Raw genomic sequence first — 23,500 nt, 5'->3', positions numbered from 1 at the left:
TGTGAGTAAAAAATGGTAATAATAAAAAAACCAACACCCTATTTCCAAACAGACTTATTCATTATTCTGCTGCTAATGTAACGTGTCCTGCTTTGTATCAAAGTTGATCACAGAAATCTCGGGGCAAGGAAGGAGACTCAGAGCCATGGTTCTGACATAACCTGGGTCCCAAAGCAAGTCCAGTTTAGAAGTGTGCCACATGTAATAGTCAAGCTCTTACTTAAATGTCCTGAATAGACAGTCCAGTTTTATTAACTGATGGTATTCAATTACAACTATAAATCCTGTTGTGCTCAAAAAAACAGTTACTTGTGATACCTTACATAGATTTTAAGGTGACTGAATTTTGGGCTTCACATTAAAAATATAGCCCACTTGGTTAAGACAAAATTGCTATGGAAACCATGCACTCTATTGACCTAATCCTGAAAGAAAACTGTAAACATGACAATTATGACCTCCTAAGAAACATTTTTGAAAATCAGGAGTCATCATTCCTTGCTATTCCCCTGTGCAACTCAATTTGGTTATTTTGACAAAATAAGCCATCAGTGTTTCAAAATTATCACTCCTAAGGCTGACCAATGCTGTCTCATTTCCTCACGGTTTCCTCTTCCACTGCAAATGTAAATTTACCTAAGCTAGGAAGTATCTTTTTGCTCTTTCTTATACTGATTATTCCATTAATGAGATCAAGAAAATGTCTGAAGCTCTAAGGTTTTGCATAAGTATAAATAAATAAATGATCTGTTATTCATTGCCATTTTATACCTTAAGATACTTCACAAGATCAGTTCCTAGTGCATGAGCTCCAGACTCAGTTTTCTGACAGTACTGAAAAAAATTATGCAAGTGCTGGTCCTGTCAAAGACAAAAAGAACAACAAATTAAACCATATCCAACGTTGCTATCCATAAGCCAAAGCAGAACACATTAAAAATAGTTATATGTAGAAATCCATATAGGTGCCCACAGATTAAATTTTCAAAAATAACTGAAGTTCACTATTCCAAAGACTAAGTTAGTCTACATGTAATGTTTATTTTTTCAATGCACATAATAAATTTTCAGTGATTTCTGAATACAAAACACCACCTGTATTTGTTTCAAACCAACTGACATGCAGAAAATAGTATACTTAACATTAATTATCCCAACCAATTATAATATATATTTTATAAGTAGCTATAACAGGACTCATTGCTTTGTAGACATACCAGTAGATAGCTTCCAGACAACTATGACCTCTCATCTAACAGTGAAATTCAGACTGGAATGGATGATAGTGTTAGAAAAAAGGCTCACATTTTTAACAGCTTCCATGTAAGATCTGTTGCTTTTCACAGCTGATGTAAGAGATACCATGCAGAGTATCCAAGAGACAAAGAAGTAAGAGATCAACATACTGACTTTAAGAAATTTCCCATATATTCTATATACATATAACAAACATACATTATTCCTAAAACCTTCTCTAATTTAATTTGTTTCGTAACTCACCTGTGTATACACGGTTGACACCAGATGCGTGGATATTTTCAAAAGTTGCTTGCCCCCATCTACCCATTTGATTTCAGGACCGGAATGCTGCATGCACATGTGCAGAAGAAAAGTAAAATAATGTAGCAGTATACTAGAATAAAACAATTTGTTTAATCATAAACAACAATTTTTATATTTTTCTTAAACAGGTTGAAGAAATGTATGCAATGAATAAAGTCATAAAAAAAGGAAAATTATGCAGGCAGTATTATCAAAAGCACTTATGAAGCTTAAAATGTTTTGGGTTTTTTTGTAAGTCCCACAGAGGTTTCCTCACTGGCTAACAAAACTGCTTTTCTATAAGTCACAGATTTCATGTTTCACCTACAACTGCAAAGAAACTTCTGACTAGAGAGAAGTCTACTAGTTTTCTGAGAAGAAAAAATAAGAATTTCCACAGATACTGACTGAGTTTAAACCTTAACAGAGGTTACCAACAGGTAGCAGCCAGTGCTTCCTTCCCATCCCATATCCAAAGAACTAAGAATGGGAACACTCAGCTGTCTTTCCTGACCAGTTAGGGAGAGATTTTACTGCTAGATCTACAACTAGTCATATTGGTCCTAACCTTCTACCCGTGGGCATGAGCAGAGACAAACAGCAGAGGCATAAAGAATACACCTACAATGTGAAAAGATGAGACGTGAAGGAGACAATGGTTGGAAAGCTTACAGCAGATTTTAAAAAAGAAATGGTGGTAGAACAGGAGGAGAGCAGCACCTCTTGCTGCTGATTTTAGGCCTCTTCCTCCAAAATGAGTCAATTTCATCTCTGCATTTCATTCTCTTAGTCAAATTGCCTATCACATTTTATGTTTTATATCCTCCTTGGTATCGTTTTTATTACTACAACTTTGCAAGCTTTCTGCTTTGAAAAGTGCAACCACAAATTTCACTCGTGGAATAGAAAGATCACAAAAATCAAGATGTGAGAATAAGACTTTTTCAGGAATAAAGGACTTACTGAAAGGAGACAGCATGAAATGCTAAAAAAAATTTAGTACAGGACTTCAGATTATTTGCAAATCTTCATAAACTGAAAAAAAAGCTTAATATATTCTAAAATTACTGTAACTTCTAGTTAATTATTACTAGAAAAAATTAAACATTTCCCAAGCACATCAGTTAAATAACAGAAGTACTTAAAAATCTAAATGAAAAACTATATTCAGATAGGTTGATTCAAATTCTTGTAACAGTCAGAATTTAATCATGTTTTGTCTCCATTTCTGCTTGTGTTTGATTGTTTCCTTTAAATTAGATGTCAGTTTTACAAAGAACTCCATTTCAACTATAAAAGAAAAAAAATCTACTAGAAAATTACTTCAATCTTATCAGACTGGGGAATTACATTCAAACCTTCTCTCCATGGCTTTATTTTTTTTTTTAATATTAATTTTATATAACATACCTTTCCAACCCCCACTTCTTGATAATTAAGATATCCTGATGGAAGATTTGCCGACACTGGGATGTTTTGCTCATTGGTCACCACTCTTCCATCCTTTATTAGAGGGAGCCAAGAATACCCGACTACAGAACATGAAAGGCAAGTAGTTTAAAGTGTGTTATGAATCTGGACATAAACCCTTACAAAACTCTTACTTCTGATATGTAATTCATAAGCCAGAAAACATTACTGTAAAGGTCAAATGATTTGAACTCAAACAATTAGAAATCATTACAAAGGCAAATCAATTGTCACCATGCTTGAAAAAAAAACATATATTTGATAACCATTTTAAAACATTTGAAACATTTGAATTAAAATAAATAATTAATGAAATCAGTCAGGATAACGTAATTAGAAAGCATTATTTGGATCACAAAAATCACAGGTTACTGTATAATCATACCTCAAAATCTCTCCAGTAATAACTGAAAGTAAACCATTAGTGTACACACCTTGTGTTTCAACAACATCTTTCTTCTTTGTACTCCCTTTGCTTGAATTATCACAGCTGACATGGTAAAAGGTGAACAACAAATGGTGCTTTTCATGTAACTGAGTGGGTAATTCTATTTTAATCTGAAAGGCAAGAAATCACAACCTTTGTAGAACTCTTTAGCAAGAGCAGTGACGTGCTTTACTGATTTCACACTTAAAAAGCAATTCCAGAGTATGTGTTATCTGAAGCAAAATCAAGAATTATATACACAAAACTTACAAACGTACTTCAGTGAAAAGGGAAGCTGATTTAACTGAAATCATGATCAAGAATTCTGCAATCTTCAAATTTTTTATTGTATTTTTGAAACTAACATAATACTTAAATCATTAAACATTACCTTAGAAAGGCAGCTTACCTCATCATAAAACTCTGGATTTTGATGGTGATGCAGAACAGCAGCAAATGCACTTCTAGTAAACACTGGTCCACCTGGCCTACCATAGATACACTAATAATCAAAAAAAGAAAGAACAAAAAAAAAAAAAAAACAAAAAACCTGTGAACATTTTCCACTCTCAGCTTAGAATCTACTTCATCTAGAATTTGAAATATTTTAACCTTCTGTTTATAGAATCATAGAACAGTTAGGGTTGGAAAGGACCTTAAGATCATCTATTTCGAACCCCCCCCTGCCATGGGCAGGGAAAGCTCACACTAAACCATGTCACACAAGACTCTGTTGAACCTGGCCTTGAACACCGCCAGGGATGGAGCATTCACAGCTTCCCTGGGCAACCCATTCCAGTGCCTCACCACCCTCAAAGTAAAGAACTTCTTCCTTATATCCAACCTGAATTCCCCTGCTTAAGTTTGAACCCATCACCCCTTGTCTTATTGCTACAATTCCTGATGAAGAGTCCCTCCATGGCATCCTTATAGGCCCCCTTCAGATATTGGAAAAATATTTCACTTGGCTCCTTTGCACAGACAGGGGCTCACATGATCTGTGGATTGCCTGCTGTGCAGTAATGCTGACACTATGATTTCACCTCAGATTTCCTATGTATTTTTCTATTTCTCTTCTTCCAGGCACCTCTTCTACACTGTGGTAGCTCATAAACAAACACAGAGCTCGACTCTGCAGTTGATCTGAAGCTTTAAAATATAATTTTAAAGAATTCTTCCTGTGGAGTAGGCATAAGCCACCCTTGTTTGCAACAAGTTTATTTTTGGAATTTTCATTGATATAAGGAAATTAAATGCTCTGAGGCTTCTTTAGAAATCTGTCATATCAAAGCTAAGCAAGTTATCTAGAAGTTACTCATATGCCAAATGCAAAGGAGGAAGAAAGCTGCCATCCCAAACTAGATAAATTAATCCAATACTACTGTGTTACTTAGTTAACTGTTCACTATTTTATCAGTCACAAAAATCGAAAGGCTGACCTTTAAGGGCAAAGAATCCTCTTCATCAGAATCCTTGAACTCAATGCATATTGCAATATTTCTAGCCTAAAGCAGTATTAAAAAACAAAACCCCAAACAGTTAATTGTTTGGATCATCACAGAAATATAAACAATCTTAACTAAGCCTGAGAAACAAGAACATATAGTTTTCCTCTACTCACCTTTGCAAAGGACTTTTGACTGTCATATTTCAAGTACTTTGGATAAACATAAAGATGATTGTTGTAGATGGTGAAAGGCTGAGTATGTTTAGGTATACAAGGAACAAATTCCTCTATCTCAAAAGTTATTATTGTCTTGGTACTGCTTTCAAACTGTTTCATGGGAATGTATGATGAGTTAACATAATCTGAAAATACATAAAAACCCAATAAAAAACTGAAGAGAAAAAGCCGGAATGTCTTATTTAACAGTGTTTATTAATACTCACTTGGAAAATCTGGTGACACATTATCAATTGTAACATCCAGATTTCCTAAAATAACAGGAAGTTTGGCCATCTTTTCAGGTCTATAGGAAGGAAAAAAAAAATTCAGTCAGGCCAAATGCAAAACTATCAGATGCCAGAGAAAACAGAAATAGGAAACAGAAGCAAAAGTAATATCCTGAAATAGGAATATGAGAGGAAAGGTAGTTTGGGGGTGGATGACTGATCTGGTCTGGCTTTTTGCCTAGATTCACAGCTTTTCTTCTTTAAATTATGATTAAAAAAAAAAAAAGGGGATGGCTTTGTTAACAAGTGTGGAAAAGGTTAAGAAAAAGCATCATGTTTTTCTTTAAATCAAAATGGAAAACTTTGTTAAAGATAAGTATGTTAGCACATAATAACTCATTATAATTTGCAGCAAAGAGAGGACATCTAAGTAAAGCTTTTTAAAATCTCAATGGCCAGTGCTAAGCCTGTATGGTAATGGAGTAAACTTAGGAGATGAGCAGAAGGGGAGAGAAAGCAGAAAGTTAACAAAATGTGTCTTCTACTCAGTAACTTTTTTCCCTACCTCAGCCTTTTTCTAAAGTAATAACTCACCCTGAAAAACATTTACTATTAACTACCCTTCAATGACATTTCTTAGATGTTATCATGAAGCTAATTCAGAAGTATAATTTGAAGTAGGCGTATTTTCCATGTTAACACATGCACGCAGAACCTTTTATTAGTAATGATAGTCAGAAGCATAATTTTTTTTAAATTATTACAGAGGAAGTGGACACAGTATTTTCCCAAAATGCAATCTCATGCTGTGAAGCAAACAACTTTTTCTGATTGGAGTTTAGATTCTAATTTCAATAGCTAAGCCTTAGACATTACAATATACTAATAAAATTCCTGTGACATACTCTACATGATTCCACAAGCAGGATGCTGAAATAACCAAAAGCATTTCCTTAATTCAGAAAGTAAAGTGATGTTGCAAGCTAATTTACTAGACTAGTTTCAGTTTCAATAATACTGTTTATGGCAAGGAGTATCAGTAGACAGCTATTTCACTGCTATGTAAACTCCAATGAAACTTTAACCAGCTTGTTAAAATGGAATTAAAATGCCTGCTACAAACCTCATCTCCTATCAGATTTGGTAAGCATGAATAAAATAAACTATAGCCCAGGCTTTTTGCGATTAGCAATTATTCATATTAATAAAACTCCAGCTAACTGTACCAGAACAGAATTGGAAATATTTTTGCAAAGCAGCAAAGACTGCTCTATAATTTTATTACTGTCCTGGGTTCAGCAGTAGCAGTCATTTTTTCTCCTTCTTAGTAGCTGGTGCAGTACTGTGGTTTTGACTTTCAGCCTGGGAACAGTGCTGATAACACCGATGTTTTTAGTTACTCTGGGAGCAGGGCAGGATAGATGTGGCCGTGGACTTGTACCTGACCATCCCGCTGCTCCTCCCCGTCCCTCCGGGGGGAGAAAGTGAGGGAGTGAGCAAGCGGGCTCCGTGGGTTACTGACTGCACTTAAACCATGTCAAGATCCTACTTAATAAGAAAGGGTACTAAAACTATTAGTTAATAGGATCATCTGTCAGTAGGAGATTCTTAAGCCTTGAACACAAACTGTTGCAGTCTTTAAGAATACTTTGTAAGAAAGAATGACCAATGTTATTTAAGCATCCTGAGCCACATGCACTCCCAAGAAAGGTGGACTGGATACTGGCTGGAATCCCTTTCCCTGAGAGCTAGCGTTTTCTGTCCAAGGTCAGTGAACATATGATGTTCACACTTGTTTTCCTTTGAGAACTGGAAGACTGTGTTGTGCAAGCATAACTCCTAACATAGGGCTACTTCAGGATATGATGCTTATTACATGTTAGACATGGCTTAATACTTCAGTCCTGCTTATAGCCACCAAACACTGCAAAGAAAAGATTCGGAACTTGTATGGAGGTCTTGGTAATATTTATACAACTTCTGTATTTGAAATGAAAAACATACAAATACATCTATCAAAACACCAGATGCTCCAGTTCAAGACCATAACAAAAAAGGTGACTTGTTAGGGTTCTGGTTTTTAAAGTGGGGAAATTAGACTTACTTCCTGAAATCTGCTAACAATTTCAGCATGTCTTCATTTGAAAGTTTATTACTGTCTTGTCTGAAGAGAGGAGAAAATCTTGCATTTTTGTCCAGGGTTCCTGAGACATCTTTAAACAATGTCCTGAAAGTCAAAATCTTGCTTTCAGCTGAAAGTGTTGAAATTAACTTCAGAAAATTTCTTTACTACAAATTAGAACATACTGCATCACCCTTCATATTAGGCATTTACTACTCTTGTCATTGTAAGGTGAGTTTTAACATATAAATAGCTTGGTATAACAAATCAAGTGTGAACCCTTTGATTCACAGTAAAATAAAAACTATTGACAATAGAAAGCAGTTGGCAATATTCAATTGTTTGAATAAGAATACAATTAATGTTTATAACTTTTATCCCCTACTACCAAGCTGAAGTATAAATTTGATTGTCAGAAATTTTTGGTCAAAAGTAAAATAAAACAAGAAATAATTTAAACAGCACATGAAGTTTTACAAAAAATGAGAAGCAGAAAATAGTGTTAAAGAAAAGTCAGGAAAAAATATAGCTTGGCAACATCTGTCCTTACCTAGCTGCCCAGGCAAAAGGCATCCTATATTGACCTAATCTCTGGCATGCCTGCTTAGCGTTCTTCAAAACTTTCTGTGCAACCTGCAAGGAACATAAGAAATAGCCGCATTTTAAAAGCTACCTTTTTTGTACCATTAGTACACAAGGAAAGCCCCACATGTTGACACCGATGTGAACTGGAAAAATCTTCTTTACAAGATCAAACCTAAGTATGTGAGCTAAAGGAACAAAAATACCTGTTAACAATTCATGTCAGGTTAAGCAGGACTTGCCGATTTGACAGCATTTCATGGCTTAAAACACAAACCCATTTAACACTCCTGATGACACATTTAATTAAGCAAGAAAAAATATTATAAACAAATCCCACACAAAAGAGCAAAAATCAAAGACAAAATTGTGACTCCAGATAAAAATGCCCCCTTCCCCCTTGCTTCCCTATTTACCACCCACTCTATGTACCAGAACACATTCCTTCAGAGTAAACAGTAAAACACTTTGCAATACTTGTATGATATGTACACACAGACGAGTTGTATGAATATCACAGGGACAATTCCATGTATGGACATTGCAACATTGTTTTCACTAAAACTTTAATTTTTTTTGTTTTGCTACCTTCCAAGCGAACAAACAATTCCATTACACAGAACTAACATGTGTAACAGAGCTAGAAACCCACTAGTGTGAGACGTTCAACACAAGAGCTGAACCACTTGATCTAAAGCAGAACCTCCTGACAGAGCAATGGCCTTCTCTTTTCCAGAAATCATCTTTTCTTATATGCCTACACAGAGCAAAACTATTTGCCAGAGTCAAAAAAGCCCCATGGGGTAAACCTGAATATTATCCCTGAATCTTATTCTGAATATTATCCCTGATCTATACTGTTGAGATTACGAAGAGCTGTTTATTGTGTTGTTTGAACCAACTCTCTGTAAAAAGGGGGAAATGTCACTCAGAAGCATAGAACCTTGGCAAGTAATGATCACTAATTCACCATAATCAATATTTAAGGGGAGAACAAATGATCTTGTGGCTACAGAATTTGCTGCTTCCAGTTTTTCATTGTTTTTTTTTTTTTTATTGTTCATAGTTGTAATTCTCTAGGGAACTGGAACTTGCTCATTGTACTGACACACATGGAGGCCTAAAGAGGTGCACCACTGTGTTGTTTCAATTTAGGACATTGTAATCCCCAAGAACAAGAGCAGGAGGGGAAAAAAAATCAAACTAAGTGTTCAACTGTATAAAATTATAAACAAATGAATACCAGAAATGCACAGCATAAGTTAATATAGCCATAGATGTTCCTGTTGGCTACTCCTGTAGTGTAGAGTGACAGAAGTCTAACACTCAGAGTCAAACTCGGGAACACTTGGGCTTACTTAACCTTCCCATGTGTCTCAGACCTAAGACCACGAAAATCAGTTACTCAGTTTAGGATTGTTTTAACTGAGGAACAGTCAGCATATACTTCAAAAACAGACTCCTGAAATACAAAGCTGCTGTTTTCCAACAATAACTGAAAAAAATTCTCAAGTATTCCTGGAAAAGCAAATCAGTAGTCTGATCTATATTAAGACCAAGAGAAAAATACAGTTATTTTATGTGTATCTTAGCCAGCATTAAATCAGTAGGAAAGAACACTGTTCCTCTGCAGAGACTGAAAGTTAACCATTCCTTCTTCGCTTTCACTAGCTGAAAACAGGAAGAATGTTAATAGTAGCTGACACCGCTTACAAAAATATTTTCTCCTGCCATCCTGGTCATATTTAAGCACAACTGTAAGTCAACACATTAAAACTTTCTTCAGCTACAAACAAGAAGCAGCAAGTGACAAAGCTTTTTCTAGATATGTTTCAGAAAACATTCAAATGTTATGTCATCCTGGACTCCTGCAAACTTCGGATGTTTCAGTGGCTTATTTCCAAAAGTGATCTGGAGTTACACCAAATCTGCAAGCATTTTAAACGTTAAAATAGGGATTTAATGATCTCAATGATTCTGAAGGATAAAAACCCCACAAGAGTGCAGACAACATCACAGTAAACTGTGGTCACCAAAAAGTGAGACAAAGGAAGTCAGCAACAATGATACAGTAAATAAGACAAATTAACTAAGAAACATACAGTTAATTTGTGACCTACATCAAAAGTTTCATTGTTCAACAATTTTCAACTCAACTTTCACATTACAGAATCACAGAATCCCAAGGGTTGGAAGGGACCTCAAAAGATCATCTGGTCCAACCCCCCTGCAAGAGCAGGGTAACCTAGAGTACATCACACAGGAACTTGTCCAGGCGGGCCCTGAATATCTCCAACGTAGGAGACTCCACAACCCCCCTGGGCAACCTGTTCCAGTGCTCTGTCACTCTCACAGTGAAGAATTTTTTCCTGATGTTCACATGGAACCTCCTATGCTCCAGTGTACACCCATTGCCCCTTGTCCTATCACTGGACATCACTGAAAAAAACCTAGCTCCATCATCCTGACACTCACCCTTTACATATTTGTAAACATTGATGAGGTCACCCCTCAGTCACCTCTTCTCCAAGCTTTGAATTCCAATACTCTTTTGTCAAATCAGTTTGTTTAAACCCATTAAAAAAATTGTAATTGCATCACAATTATAAAAAGTTAGACAAATATTTCCCAATAATATGTTAGACTTTATCTATAATGTTTCAATTGATAAATTACTAGTAATAATACAACTTACCGAGTCAAATCATCCAGTTATCTGAACTACGCTTTTGGTTGATATTTACTGATGTGAAATCAACCTGTCCCACCCCAGCACTTTTTACACACCACAGAAGGTAACATACCTTTGAAGAATCTGAACTTTTCATATATGGTTCAGCACAATGTGCAATACTTCCTTGTAATACTTTTTCTATTCTAGCCACAAGGAAAATGTCAGTATGAGGACATGTGACTGAGAATATTCCCTAGAAATAAGAGAGAAAAATAAAAGGAAAACGCACACACATTTTACATCACATAACAGAAAGCCATACAAAGTATGTAGGAGAACTCTCTACTTGGATCCAAAATCCTGCTAATTTTTTAGGTTACTCATTCTTACCTGCTTTGGATATTGTAATACAGTTTCATTCTCTTGAATTCCATGTATGCTATCACCACTGCCATTCACCATCTGTTGAGATGTATTGGGTATCATGTGCCTTACTGAAGCGTGGTTCAAATCAACATGGAAATCTGCTGAAATCTTCCGGTTGTTTTTAATATCAAATAATGATAATGTGACAAAGAAAGGTTCTACCTACACATTAAAAAGAAGAATCAAGCGTCATTGCTGGCATCTGACATTACTGTAAAAAGTATATGAAGGGAAGATGAGTTAACATTCATATGTGTAACAAGTGCATGAAAGGAAGATGAGTACACATGTCCATCACTCTACTGTCAGCATGTAAAAAGATAGTAAAAGAAAAATTCCACCTTCTACAACACAATGTAAAGATTAGTAGCCAAATTACTCCTCACTGGATTTAGATTCTTATTCTTATTATAAAGGAGTAGAAAAAAGCCCACAATGTAAGTTTCTCAATCATAGCAAGGAATTCCTGCCATTAAGAATAGTGCCAACACAATATGAAGACATTCATTATCATGTTAACAAAAAATAATTAGATGAATTATTTACATTTGTTGTTGGTCCTTCTTCATTTTCTGCAACGCAGCTTTGCAAATTAAAAGATAAGTCATTACACTTCACAAGAATTTTTTTTCCAAATTTTTCTTCAAATGGCTTCACTTCTGGTTCAATACCAGAAAAATCAAGTTTCTTTAAAGAGAGAAAAGAAAAATTTAGGTCAGGGGTTTTTATCTCAAAAGGATCAACATAAAATAAAATAACATGCTTCCTTGTAAAAACTCTAACCTGTGCATCTGGATCCAAGGCAAAAAGTTTAACTCTGCTTTCACTTTTCAACTTGATTTCTGCTTCTCTGGTACTCTGTTCAAAATTAGAAAAAAAAAACCAAACCTTAGTATCACACTATTTCAAAGCAACTTGCAATTTTATTCCTTTTTCTGTGATGTTCAAAGCTCTACATGTTTCTGATTCATGCATTCTTCTCTCCCTAACTCAGCTCCTTAAATTAAATTGCTGTATCGGGTCCAAGTAAAATGTGAAAGAAGACTCTTCTCCTCTAAAAGCATTTCCAGGCCTAGAAACACAAAAACTTACATCAGCAACATGTAACCTTCCAAGCTTATGGGAAGTACACTCCAGTGTAGCTCATACAGCACTTCGCCTCCTTAAATAGTAACTTTCATAACACTACTTTAGAAGAAGTATGAATGTAGGTTGATGCTCAGAGCTATCCTGAGACCATGAGATTGCTCAGGAAACAACAGGACACCTAAATTAAGGAACACCATCATAGCTCATTTTCTTTTTTCTCTTTTTTTCTCCCTTTTCTCTTCTTGAACTCTACTGCCAAAGAAGCATTTTTCTGTGGGTAGATGGAAACCCCTGAAACTTCCAAAAGTTAAACCCCTCTATATAAACGTTACCTAGCAGAGTAGAAGGTACACTGATCCTGCCTGTGATCTGTGGATACCTACCTATTAATAGTACACCAAAAGTAAAACGGAACAAAAAAATGTGAAAACTGATGTTACACACACATTACTTTTGAAAAAAAAAAAAAAAACAAACAAAAAAAACCCCAAAAAGTATGATTTAAACAGTATTCTATGATTTTTAAAGTCACAGAACATGACAAATAGACATAATACATGCATCAAAATTACCCAGGTAGGAGAGTTGCCATTCCCAAAGTAGTAGCTGGCTAAACAGGGATACAAAGTATTACATTACAGACAGCTGTCTATTTTTGGATCAGCCTGTATATATTAAAAGAAGTTACCAACCCAAAATTCTCATCATGGACCATGGGCTGGTAGTGATCTACTGTCTACATCTGGAGGCTAAAGAAGCTCCCACTTTGTCTCAAGAAAAAAAGAAAAAAAAACAAACCAAACCAAAATCAACTCTTAACAGCTCAAAATTCTATTTTAGGTTGATAATATTATTAAAAGAAAAAAAATGTATTTTATTTGACTTAAAGGATGTATTACAAGGAGAAACTTCTGAGGTGTGATTTTGAGTACAGATGCCTTAATGGATTTCATTTACTTTACTTTGTTATCTTTAACACAGGAGAAAAGACCATGAGTTGCTATGAAAGACATGACCCAGATACTTGGTATCAGTAGAGTATTGACAAGACTTTGCTTGTTCAACAGCCAGTATGATTGAGAAATACAAGACTAAATCGTGAAGAAGTTTAAAGATGGCACGAAGGTTGCATGCATGTTTTAGAAAGGGAATGTTCACTGGCAAGAACTGAAGAGGAAGATGATCTTGTCATAGGAACAATACAGAAACTGTTTCAGCTAAAGCATCTTGAATAGTTTTAGATGGTGGTTTATGAGCTAAAGAGATGATAAGAATATGCAGGGGCAGTCAGTCAGAAGTCAAGAACTTAAAATGTATGTGGTCATCAACCCTGTCTATAGCACAGCAGTGATTATAATTCCATTTCCTCATCTGAAAAACAGTCACGTTTTCCTACCTCAAGGAATACTTGGACTCATAATGGTTAAGGAGGTATTTAAGCACACTTACATGACAGCCACATAGTTATTTAAGATAGAGGTCTAGTTTGTTTTCCTCTTGAGACTGAAAAAATACCCAAACAAACACAAACAACAAACCAACAAACCTCCTGCGTTCCCTCTTGGTACTTAAGTTATAGATAAGTTAGAGATATAAGAAACATGAAGCAGGCAGGACGGACAGATAGCTATATATGTGTGCACATCTGTGCACTGAAGAGCACAATACCATCGTATTTAGTTTATGTTATAAACTAACACTGGTTGATAGAAAAATGAAGGCCTAGAGATGTACTCACAAGGGTTAAACCTTTCCTAGGAAGACTGTTTTTTCCCCTATTGTCAGGTGCTCTACAATCACCCCTGAAGGAATTTCTCTCTCCTCATACGGATATGAGGTCAGCTATTGTGAAAATCTCCTTCTAGAACCAAGAAAAATAATAGAGCAGATATAAACTCTTCTAAAAGAAGGCTCAATGACTTGCAAGTCTTCCACTGGGAAAAAAAGAGCCAAACCCAAACCACAGCTGAAAAGACAGTGCAAGAAAGAACACGGGATGAAAAAATCCTCATAAAAACCGGCATTTATATAAAGTAATCAGTGAAGGCACAGTGTACTAATGTAAATGGTCAGATTTTTCCCCTGTACTTCACAAGGAAAAAAGGCTAGAAAAGCACATTAAATTATTTTGAAAAGTAAAGATTATTCTGTTTAGTAAAGATGAAATAGAACGGGAAAACAAAAAAAGTTATTTTGAAGGAAACAGAAATTTAAATGGGTTCTAACCATGGAATTAAAAAAGCCAGTGCTTAAAGAGCTGAGAAAAATAACATGCTAGAAAAATACCCAGCTTGAAGAGCTGACCCACAACCTCTTGACCAGAAGGTTACGGAAACAGGAAGCAGCAGTTGTAGTACTAAAACTGTATGCAGGTGCTGCAGCCCTAAATAAAAGTCCCCTCTGGAAGTCATGTGGAACCTAAACATTGCAAAACTCTGGCTATAAAGAAAGAAAAATATTCTATACAATAAGAGCATCCAATTTTATATTTGTTTCTGAAATAAATTTTCATAGCCTCATGGAAGAGCTTTAAGCATCAAACAGCATACTTACAAGGAAAACTTGACTGCATGCACCACAATCCCAATTAATTTCCAAATACTGTAAGTTAGATTATCACATAACAGCTTTTTGTGTACATGTGCTAAATTGATTACAAAACAGTCACAGAAGGAATTAAGTCAGCCAACCAATTTGGGTGCTAAAAGTCTGACAATCTATTCTGACTGGATCTTTTGATATGTTAGCTTTTGTAATAGATAGAATCATTTCTATTAAGATGCTATTAAACTCTGCTGGACTTTAACTATGACAATAAAACCTGACTTTAGTATTAACTACATTTCTATAGAAATACTTTTAGCACTTACCTGCCTGCAATAAAACAATATAAAAGATGCAAAATACAATAAACTAATAAAATATAAACCGTGCTGCTTTTAAACATCATGTCAAGATTCATATAAGCAACTTTAAGACAGTAGCTAGTTTGCCTCTAAAAGCAGAAAATGAAGGAGCTCAATAACCGCATCTACACACAAAAGAGCTTCTAAGCTTTCAAAGCACCACAAACTGACTGGTAGCTAGAAGCCAATACCTTACCTTTATTGAAAGTTCATGTGTCTTAACTTATGTTTAGTACTTTATATCCTGAGTTGGTATTTACAATATATATTACCTTGGCAATTTCAGGATAGTAGTTATCAAAACTACTTGATGAGCTTTCCAGTTTGCTTTGTTCATCATCTGAAATAAAAACACATTAAAAATAATAAACTCCCCAAACTACTCACAAGACTCTGTAGCAAAAAGTATTTCTGATTAAGTTTTTTTTAACCCCTACCCCCTCAAAAATTGACAATGCTTAACATAAACGGGTTGTAGACAGCTCCATCACTTAACTCTGATGCAGTGACCAGTTACATAAATTGGTAAAGTAGCAGCTATTTTGAATCTTACCTAAAAAACAGCTTTAATATTAATTTTGATATCTGTCTGGGGAAAGGGGATACTCAATGCACAAATTTACATTACTCTTTCCACTATGCATTGTCAAGTGATTTCAAAACAAGTTCCCTCTGTTCCTTAGGTCCCCAGCTCTACCCTCCTGGATTTACTGGACTTACAAAGCAACTATTCAGGTAGCTATAAGCATCTTATGGTTCTAAGGTCAGCTGGGGACTGCTGACTAAAATGTCTTTCACAGAGCTACAGGCTTCTCTTTTTTCCAGTCTGCTTTTGTTTCAAACATCTTGTTGAATTCCAGCAATCTTAGCCTAAGACTGTGATATCTCATTTTAAACTCTAATGATCCCTTTTGGTATACCGTGCTATTTATAAGCAGAACAACCTTCTATAACATCTTTCAGGTTCTTCTGGATACACTTGGTTTCATACCAGCTGCCCTCTCCATCCACTGTCAAGAGGAAAAATGTACAAGAGGAATACTGGACTACCCTTTTGCCACCAAACTATACTAACATCACATTACAGATAGCTACTATACCCATTCTTAAAGTGCTCCAACAGAAAAGACTCAAAACTCAAACAATCTATTTCAGTACTTTGGGGAAAATTTTGTGGTCAAGGGAGTTACATCTAAGTTTAAAGCCCCTTACTGCAACCACAATTTCTTATTCTTCTACCTACAGTGATCACATAACAGATTATTCCATTTTGAGCAGCATGTTACATGTTTCAAAGCAAGTGCCTTGTAAATTTTCTCTTTTCCTTGAACTGTTTCAGACCTGATTTTTCGTTGTGAGTTCTATTTTTCTAGACTTCTGATCAGTCTTGTTCTCTTCTGGACTTAATTCAATGGGAATCAATATAGAACAGTGTTATTTTAATGCCAAAAGGTCAAAACCCTAATTAGTTCAAACAGTGAAAAGGCCTGTAATTTTTATGACCAAAGAAAACAAAAACATTTAGCTGCAATGAAGCCTTTCTTTTCAAATGCATGCATGTAAATGTTGTCACATAACTATGAGCACTGACAGAAACCCTGCTTACCTTCATGAGACTCTCCATTTCTTTTTTCTTGCATTGCAGCCTCAAAGTTAAGCTGGAGGATTTTGTTCAGAGTGTTTATCCATTCTTCCATTTCAAGTTCACTATCTGCCGCTAAAAGGTAACTACTCTTGTCTTGCATCTTGAGCTCAAATGCGAAACGTCTGACTTTATTGTTCTGTAGGAAAATGAAAGATCTTTATATACTGCCTACTCACAAAGTAGTCCATGTATTGCAGATCTCTTAGCAAAAATATACAGTTTGATATTTTGAACAAGTGTATTATAATTACACTTTTTCTCTCTGACATTTCACCTTTTGAAGTTATTTGTACCTCTGCAACAAGTGGAAGTATGAAAGGTAAAAGCACATTTTCCAGTTTCCCATCTTTTTCTGCCAACTGCTTTCCAGCTGGGTAGCCTGCCCTGTGATACTGGTGTCTGGGCTTGCTCTCTTCCAGTGCCTCTCTTTCATTTCTAACTTCTGAAAATCTCAGTGTTTTCTGATGATGTAAACTAATGGTGTAGTGTCTGTCCACAATGGTCTGTAACAGAGCCACAGGCTGAGAACCAGAAACAACCCACTATCTAAGTGGGAAACAAAAGGGGCCAGAAGATGGACAGTACATATGAGCAGCGAGAGGGGCACCAAAGCAGAGGAAGCTGAGGAACAAAAGGAAAGAGACATCTTAAGTGCAAGATGAAGTCTGCAACACTTTTTGCTGATTTGTTCTAAAAAGACAAATCAAAGTTGGCCAGAATTGTACACCTAAGGCAAAACAATCTGCGTAAATCTGCATATAGAACTTGCAATATGACTACATTTATTACAGTTAAAGACCTTCCATGCAAAGTACCTATTAAATGTGTATCCGAAAACATCATTGCAATATTTGGAAAAAAATAATCCTCTGTAAGGCTGTTGTATCTCTCTGCATAAATCTTCCAACAATTTAATGCTAAACAAAACCCCCACTATTACACAAGAAGTACATTTTCATTAAAGTACCCATGCTAACAAACCCCTAAAGCCCAGGTGTTTTTTCCAGGTATACTATGCCCAACAGAAGAGTTACATGCTGTACTGTAAATACGTAACAGAATCACAAGGAAAGAAAAATAATCTTTTCTTCGGCACTTGCTACTGACAAACATTTCACCAAAGCCCTCAACTTTTTAAAATAAAGAAAAGCACATAAAAGCAGTGTTATAAAGGTCAAATGAAAGCATCTGGAAGGGTGACTGAATTTGATACAATTCCCACAACAAAAATCCCACACAAGAAGCTATGCAAAAACATCTTACAGCTCATGTAAGTACAAAATGTAACAGAAACAAATTTTAATTTTATGCTGTTGTTAATTGTCCTGATTTAAGATCGGGGATTTGTGTGTGTTCGCCTTAATACTTCGTTTGATATTTTTGATAAATTCTTGAAATCAATCAGTAATTTCTCTCCTTTTCAGAAAGACTTTTAAAACTCGGCCTCCTGCCCTTTAAAGATTCATTCACTGTTTCTGCAAAATGCAGTGTCTAATTGTTCCTCTGCAGAGTAGATACTTACCTACATCTGACACAAGTTACCTGTCTTTTAAAAAAAAATCCTTTTCTATCAAAACCAGAATTAACCAGAGAACAGGCAGAAAAATTATAATTACCTGAACCACTCCCATGCATGAGTCTAGAAATATTGATCCTTTAGGTTCTTTTGATATTTTTTCATCTTTGTAGAAATTGAGGTTATAGGATCCATCACCAAGCTGGATTAAGTGGAAAAATCTTCTTTTAAATGACTTGTGAAAAGAAAGGAGGAAAGAAAAACAATTACAACACTGGCATTAATCAGCTTCACATTACAAAACCCTTAAGTGCTATTTACATAATAGGTTTTAGAAAAAAGCTTTTATTTACACATAGTCTATTCAGTATTCTCAGAAAATAAATCAGAAATCATTAATTATAACAAATGAAAAAACTAAATTAAAAACCCGCAGCAACATTGTACTGAATGAATTTTTGACCCACTGAAAACTGACTCTACAATATTAGATATTTGTTGAGATAACCATGAAAATAACTTGTTTGTTTCTAAGTAAAGAAGCAATACAAATAAAACCTTGTATTACATAGTCCCTTTTCATAGAATCAGAATAGTTAGGGCTGGAAAGGACCTTAAGATCATCTAGTTCCAACCCCCCTGCCATGGGCAGGGACACCTCCCACTAAACCATGCCACCCAAGGCTCTGTCCAACCTGGCCTTGAACACTGCCAGGGACAGAGCATTCACAACTTCCCTGGGCAAGTTATTTCAACTAATAACAAAAGAGGGTCCAGGTTAAAAAAAAAAAAATCTTTAAAACACTGGACTTCTCCCACCAGATACATTTTCTTTTGTTGATTTAAGTAGAATAAAAGAAAACTAAGATCTCAGAAATATAAATTACATACAAGCTTCCCTCTCTCATCCCACACTATTATTTTTTATAGAAGTAATCCACATAAAATTTACTTCACAAAGGCACAGCGGCATGGTAAAATGGTCAGTTTTTATCACACGTAAGACATGCTTAAACTTACTCTCATTGTCACACTGATTGCACTATTCATGTTGCCTTTGTACAGCCATCCTTGTTTTGTTATTCCACCCTTTTGAGACCCAAGAGATGCTGCATCCTGCAGATAAAAAAAAAGGGAGATGGGGTGGAAGGTAGAAGAGTAGTTTTGCATCACAGTGTGAAACTGCTGTATTTATCAAAATTTTCAGAAGTCATTTTTAAAAGACAGAATAGCTATGCTCATAATGTAGTGACTATAATGCACTATTATCCCTGCTAAAATTCTATAGCTTTGCAATTCTGATTTATTTTATTTTAAAATCAGGGATGAGACTGCTAACCTTTAATGGGTAACCTGGCCACTTATATAGGTTTTCTCTATGGCTAGCAGAATGATCCACTTTCTAGACAGCTGAATATTAGTCAAGATAAATCCCACTGAAACAGCAGAAAGTGGAAAAACTCAAAACGTTTATTACATTTACTTTTTAAGTTTTTCATATATTCTAATCTTCCAGTACTTTTTACCAATTTCTATTACCAAAAAGAACAATGTAAACTCATGCTTATCCAAAACTTCAATTGAGATTTCTCAAACCATTTTGCTTTATATGCAGTATTTCAACAACATTATTTAGGAAGTTACAGAGAACTAAGCCTTGAATTTTTCAATTGGAGCTCAGAATCAGAAACTTTCTATAGAGAGCAAGACCAAACTTGGCAGTAATGGCAAGTTCACAAACAGCAGATCCAATGCATGCATCACGCATCACACCCACTGACACTGCCGGCATACCACTTCCATATGCCAGCTGGTGGAACTCAGTACCTGTATCAATACCCACAGGATGTTAACATCTACCAAAAAGCAGTACTCTACTATCAAAACCAAACAAAATGTCAGACTTGTAAGTGCCACAGAATAAGTATTAAGTCCTCATTTCAAGTAATCTTTTAGAATAGCACCAAACTGCCTTTACCATTGTTTTCGCTGATGTAACCCATTTTGACACAAAAAACACCCCTAATGAATTAAACATGTGGGAAGATTTTCAACCATCTAGAGTAGAAATATTCCTGATGAATTATTATCCAAACATTCAAAATTAGCTGAGTATCTAGTTGAAGACAAAACCAAAAAACTTCTTCAAGTGCCTCAACTACTTTTTATAACTCCTTTTCTCAGCTATTAAGAGAACATACAACAAAAAATGATTACATGGTGACGGACAGAGTCATTAGTTCAACAACTGAACATTAAAACCAAATTTTGCAATAATATGAATAAATTTCTGGAACTAATTCAAGGAACATCCTGTAAAATGTTACTAGTTAGTTTATCTACAGCCTATTTAGTCTGTCTAGCTTGCATATTCATATGCACATGTGAACTTCCATAAACTGCAAACAGAAGGCCAAAGCTGCAACAATCTGTTCCCTACAAAATTCTAGTCAGCTTGATACTGTGGAAGTTAGGCCCAGTAAGGATGACATGGTCACCAACTATCAGAGAATCTGACATAATGCCCCAGAAGCACAAGCACAGAAACAGTAAATTTTCACATGCCCCAGTGAGTCTTGCTGTCCAAACCATACACTCTACTTGCTTCACATTTTCAAGTCATTAGCCCCCATCCCTGCTCTATTAACTAGACAACATTTTTCCTTATACAGTATACATAGACAGCAACTTAACACACTGGATTTCCAACTATAATTCTCCAACTCTGCTGGTGGGAGTTATCCCCAAGGAAAAGATGGCTTAAAACCACCTTTAGGAGCGGAAGATGATGAGTAGATGACGAGTTATCATCAAAACATGGCATGAAACAACCAATGCTTTTCTGTAGTTTCACAAACCATACATAGGATCACCTGACAAGAATTCCTTCATTACCTGTGTTAACAAGATTTAGCTCTATTAAGGCTCTTTTACCCAACCCCACATCCTGGAAGTGCACTGTTTCCCAACTATGTTGAGCTGCATGCGGTTTTCTAACAAAAAACCTGCTTGCCATTTGAGTGTCTCTAGTTACACCGTTTCTTTCTCTCAGGCAGAATTCCTGCCTACAGAGCCAAAAAACTACTGAACATTTCCAGCTGACCATCTGTTAATACAAAGGAACCCAGAACCCAGTTGTTAACACACAAATTTTACATTGAAAACATATTTCCTGTTTCCAACTGCTAAGTTAATTTCCTCACTTTTATTTTTACTGCTGCACACTGTGCTTCACTTTTTTTAATGATCTTTCCCACAAACTCAGCTCCAAAATTTACTTCAACAGCGACTGTTTCAACAAAAACAATTCCATATCTTGATCACATACACCAGGCTGAGTTAAAAATTCCATTTCCAAACAACAACCTGATGGCCTGATTAGGTTTGGAAAGGTAATTCTCTCATTTTTAACAATACAAGATTAAACTAATCGTTATCTGGTTTTCCTTCAATTTTTAATCACTCGTAGCCTTTTGTTTTATATCATTCTCTTAACAAACCAGCTTTCTTACAAAAACAAGCAAACAAAACAAAAAAAACCCAAAGAAAGAAAAAACCCGATCACAAACAAAAGCTAAACAAAATGAAGACCAAACAACTTTTAGTGTAAGATTTGCATGTATGCTTTTTGGCATACAAAAATGTTGATGTTTGAAAGAAAAACCTCTTGCATTAATGCTTCCCTTGAGGAAAGGATTTATGTGGTATGTATGTTCCCTATTCCCAATAAGCTTTCTTTTTTTCCTAATATGCTTTTCTCTTGTATTTATATTTTAAGTTCCTCAAAGAGCAGCAAACCTCTTCTCCAGTGACTGTACCTCTAAAAGATAACACAGTCCTGCCTACTCTAACAGGAAACTGGGTAGAAGGAAACAGGAAGTCCTCTCCACTTATACTTCCTAGTAAAACACACAGCACCTGGTAACAGGCAAGCTACAGTTTTTCAGTGTTTAACTAACTCTACCCTTAAGCCTTTTTCCTAGACCAATCCTAGTCTATCATATCACCTTCTTTTCTGATGCTTAACTGCTTTCTAAAACATTGTTGTCACACTACGTAATGACAAGTCTTTTTAATTTCAGCATAATAGAAATCATAATTATTCCCATCTTGCAAATAGGAAGATGCGGATACAGATGCATGAAATTATTTGTCTGAATATCACAGTGCAGTTTAATAACAGTGCTGAAGAAACAGTATCCTAAGACTATCTGTTCAGGAATCTACCTACTCAGATGCACTCCCTAAACTACTTTTTCACATTTAATCCAGAAAAACTTGTAACAAACTTCTATTTCATATGCAGCAGTGCTTCAGAAGCAAAGTAACTTGTCAAAAGGTGAAAACCACAAAAAAAATAACAGTTGCTTTTTGTTTTAATTCTTTTCTGTGATGCAAGAGTTCAAGTACTCATAAGAAAAGAAAACACTGGCATTCAAACACTGTTTTGAAACAGGGTGTGATAAAAATTAATTAAATCACAAAAATAACAGAAGCAGTTACTGAAAAAGGTCTTTGACACTGGAAACATACTTGAAAATTGCTTGAGGCTATGATTTCTGGTCTCCCTAAGCCAGTGACAAAAAAGAAAATACCCTAGAGTTTTATTCAATTACTTTACCTTTTGTTTCCATGATGGATCTCTTACCCTATACTCAAATTTGTGACAAGCTAATTTGTGACTGTATCCTATTGTCACATATGCTTAAGTGTGTGTACTGTCATGCTGGAACAGACTGACCTAAGATTTTACTCATCTTCGTGATTAAACTGCATGAAACATTTCTATCTATATGCCCGTCTACACAGAAGCAGTGTAAAACATGACAGATTTTATGAAAGCTATTTTTTATCAAGTACTAAAACTTCAATTTCACCATCTGCCAAAACTTGTTCTACTCACGTGACAGATCTCAAGAATACAAGGAGAAAGGAGAGAAGTAAAATAACCGTATTTGCTGTTCAAGCTAATCTCTGTTTTCACTTACTGATATCAAAACTCATCCCAATTTGTAACCTCTCCTTACACAACATTCTTTACTGAAAGCAATAGAAAGTAAGGAATTACTGTTATCTCACCTCATCTTTATCTGCTTCTTCATCCACTTCATATAAATGAACTGGAAGCTTCTCCGATTTTGTCCCTTTACTAGGAAAGAAAAAGCTTCTAAAATACTAGAAATTTTGTGATGTTAAATACCTTACAGC

The 23,500-nt window shown here is 35.4% G+C and overlaps 1 protein-coding gene across 19 annotated transcripts in view; it reads right to left on the bottom strand.

Annotated features, from left to right (window-relative positions):
* The window catches only part of DOCK9 (dedicator of cytokinesis 9), a 113,475-nt gene that overhangs the window by 48,153 nt on the left and 41,822 nt on the right, over positions 1-23,500 (bottom strand). For all 19 annotated transcript variants that reach the window (XM_061361056.1, XM_061361062.1, XM_061361074.1 and 16 more), the window contains exons 5-23: positions 23,372-23,441; positions 19,313-19,408; positions 18,393-18,527; positions 16,738-16,912; positions 15,404-15,471; positions 11,920-11,994; positions 11,683-11,823; positions 11,101-11,298; positions 10,841-10,963; positions 8,005-8,087; positions 7,437-7,559; positions 5,330-5,409; positions 5,061-5,248; positions 4,879-4,944; positions 3,849-3,941; positions 3,447-3,570; positions 2,953-3,074; positions 1,501-1,587; positions 772-861 (exon numbers count right to left, since the gene is read on the bottom strand). In XM_061361056.1, the coding sequence (XP_061217040.1) occupies positions 772-861; positions 1,501-1,587; positions 2,953-3,074; positions 3,447-3,570; positions 3,849-3,941; positions 4,879-4,944; positions 5,061-5,248; positions 5,330-5,409; positions 7,437-7,559; positions 8,005-8,087; positions 10,841-10,963; positions 11,101-11,298; positions 11,683-11,823; positions 11,920-11,994; positions 15,404-15,471; positions 16,738-16,912; positions 18,393-18,527; positions 19,313-19,408; positions 23,372-23,441 (2,137 nt within the window). The remainder of the gene's footprint in view (positions 1-771; positions 862-1,500; positions 1,588-2,952; positions 3,075-3,446; positions 3,571-3,848; positions 3,942-4,878; positions 4,945-5,060; positions 5,249-5,329; positions 5,410-7,436; positions 7,560-8,004; positions 8,088-10,840; positions 10,964-11,100; positions 11,299-11,682; positions 11,824-11,919; positions 11,995-15,403; positions 15,472-16,737; positions 16,913-18,392; positions 18,528-19,312; positions 19,409-23,371; positions 23,442-23,500) is intronic.

Source organism: Neopsephotus bourkii, unplaced genomic scaffold, assembly GCF_033783945.1.
Source record: "Neopsephotus bourkii isolate Nb327-2 ecotype Australia unplaced genomic scaffold, CSIRO-AGI_Nbou_v1 NB_1052, whole genome shotgun sequence".
Classification (NCBI taxonomy): Eukaryota; Metazoa; Chordata; class Aves; order Psittaciformes; family Psittacidae; genus Neopsephotus; species Neopsephotus bourkii.
This window is presented reverse-complemented; position numbering and strand designations above follow the sequence as displayed.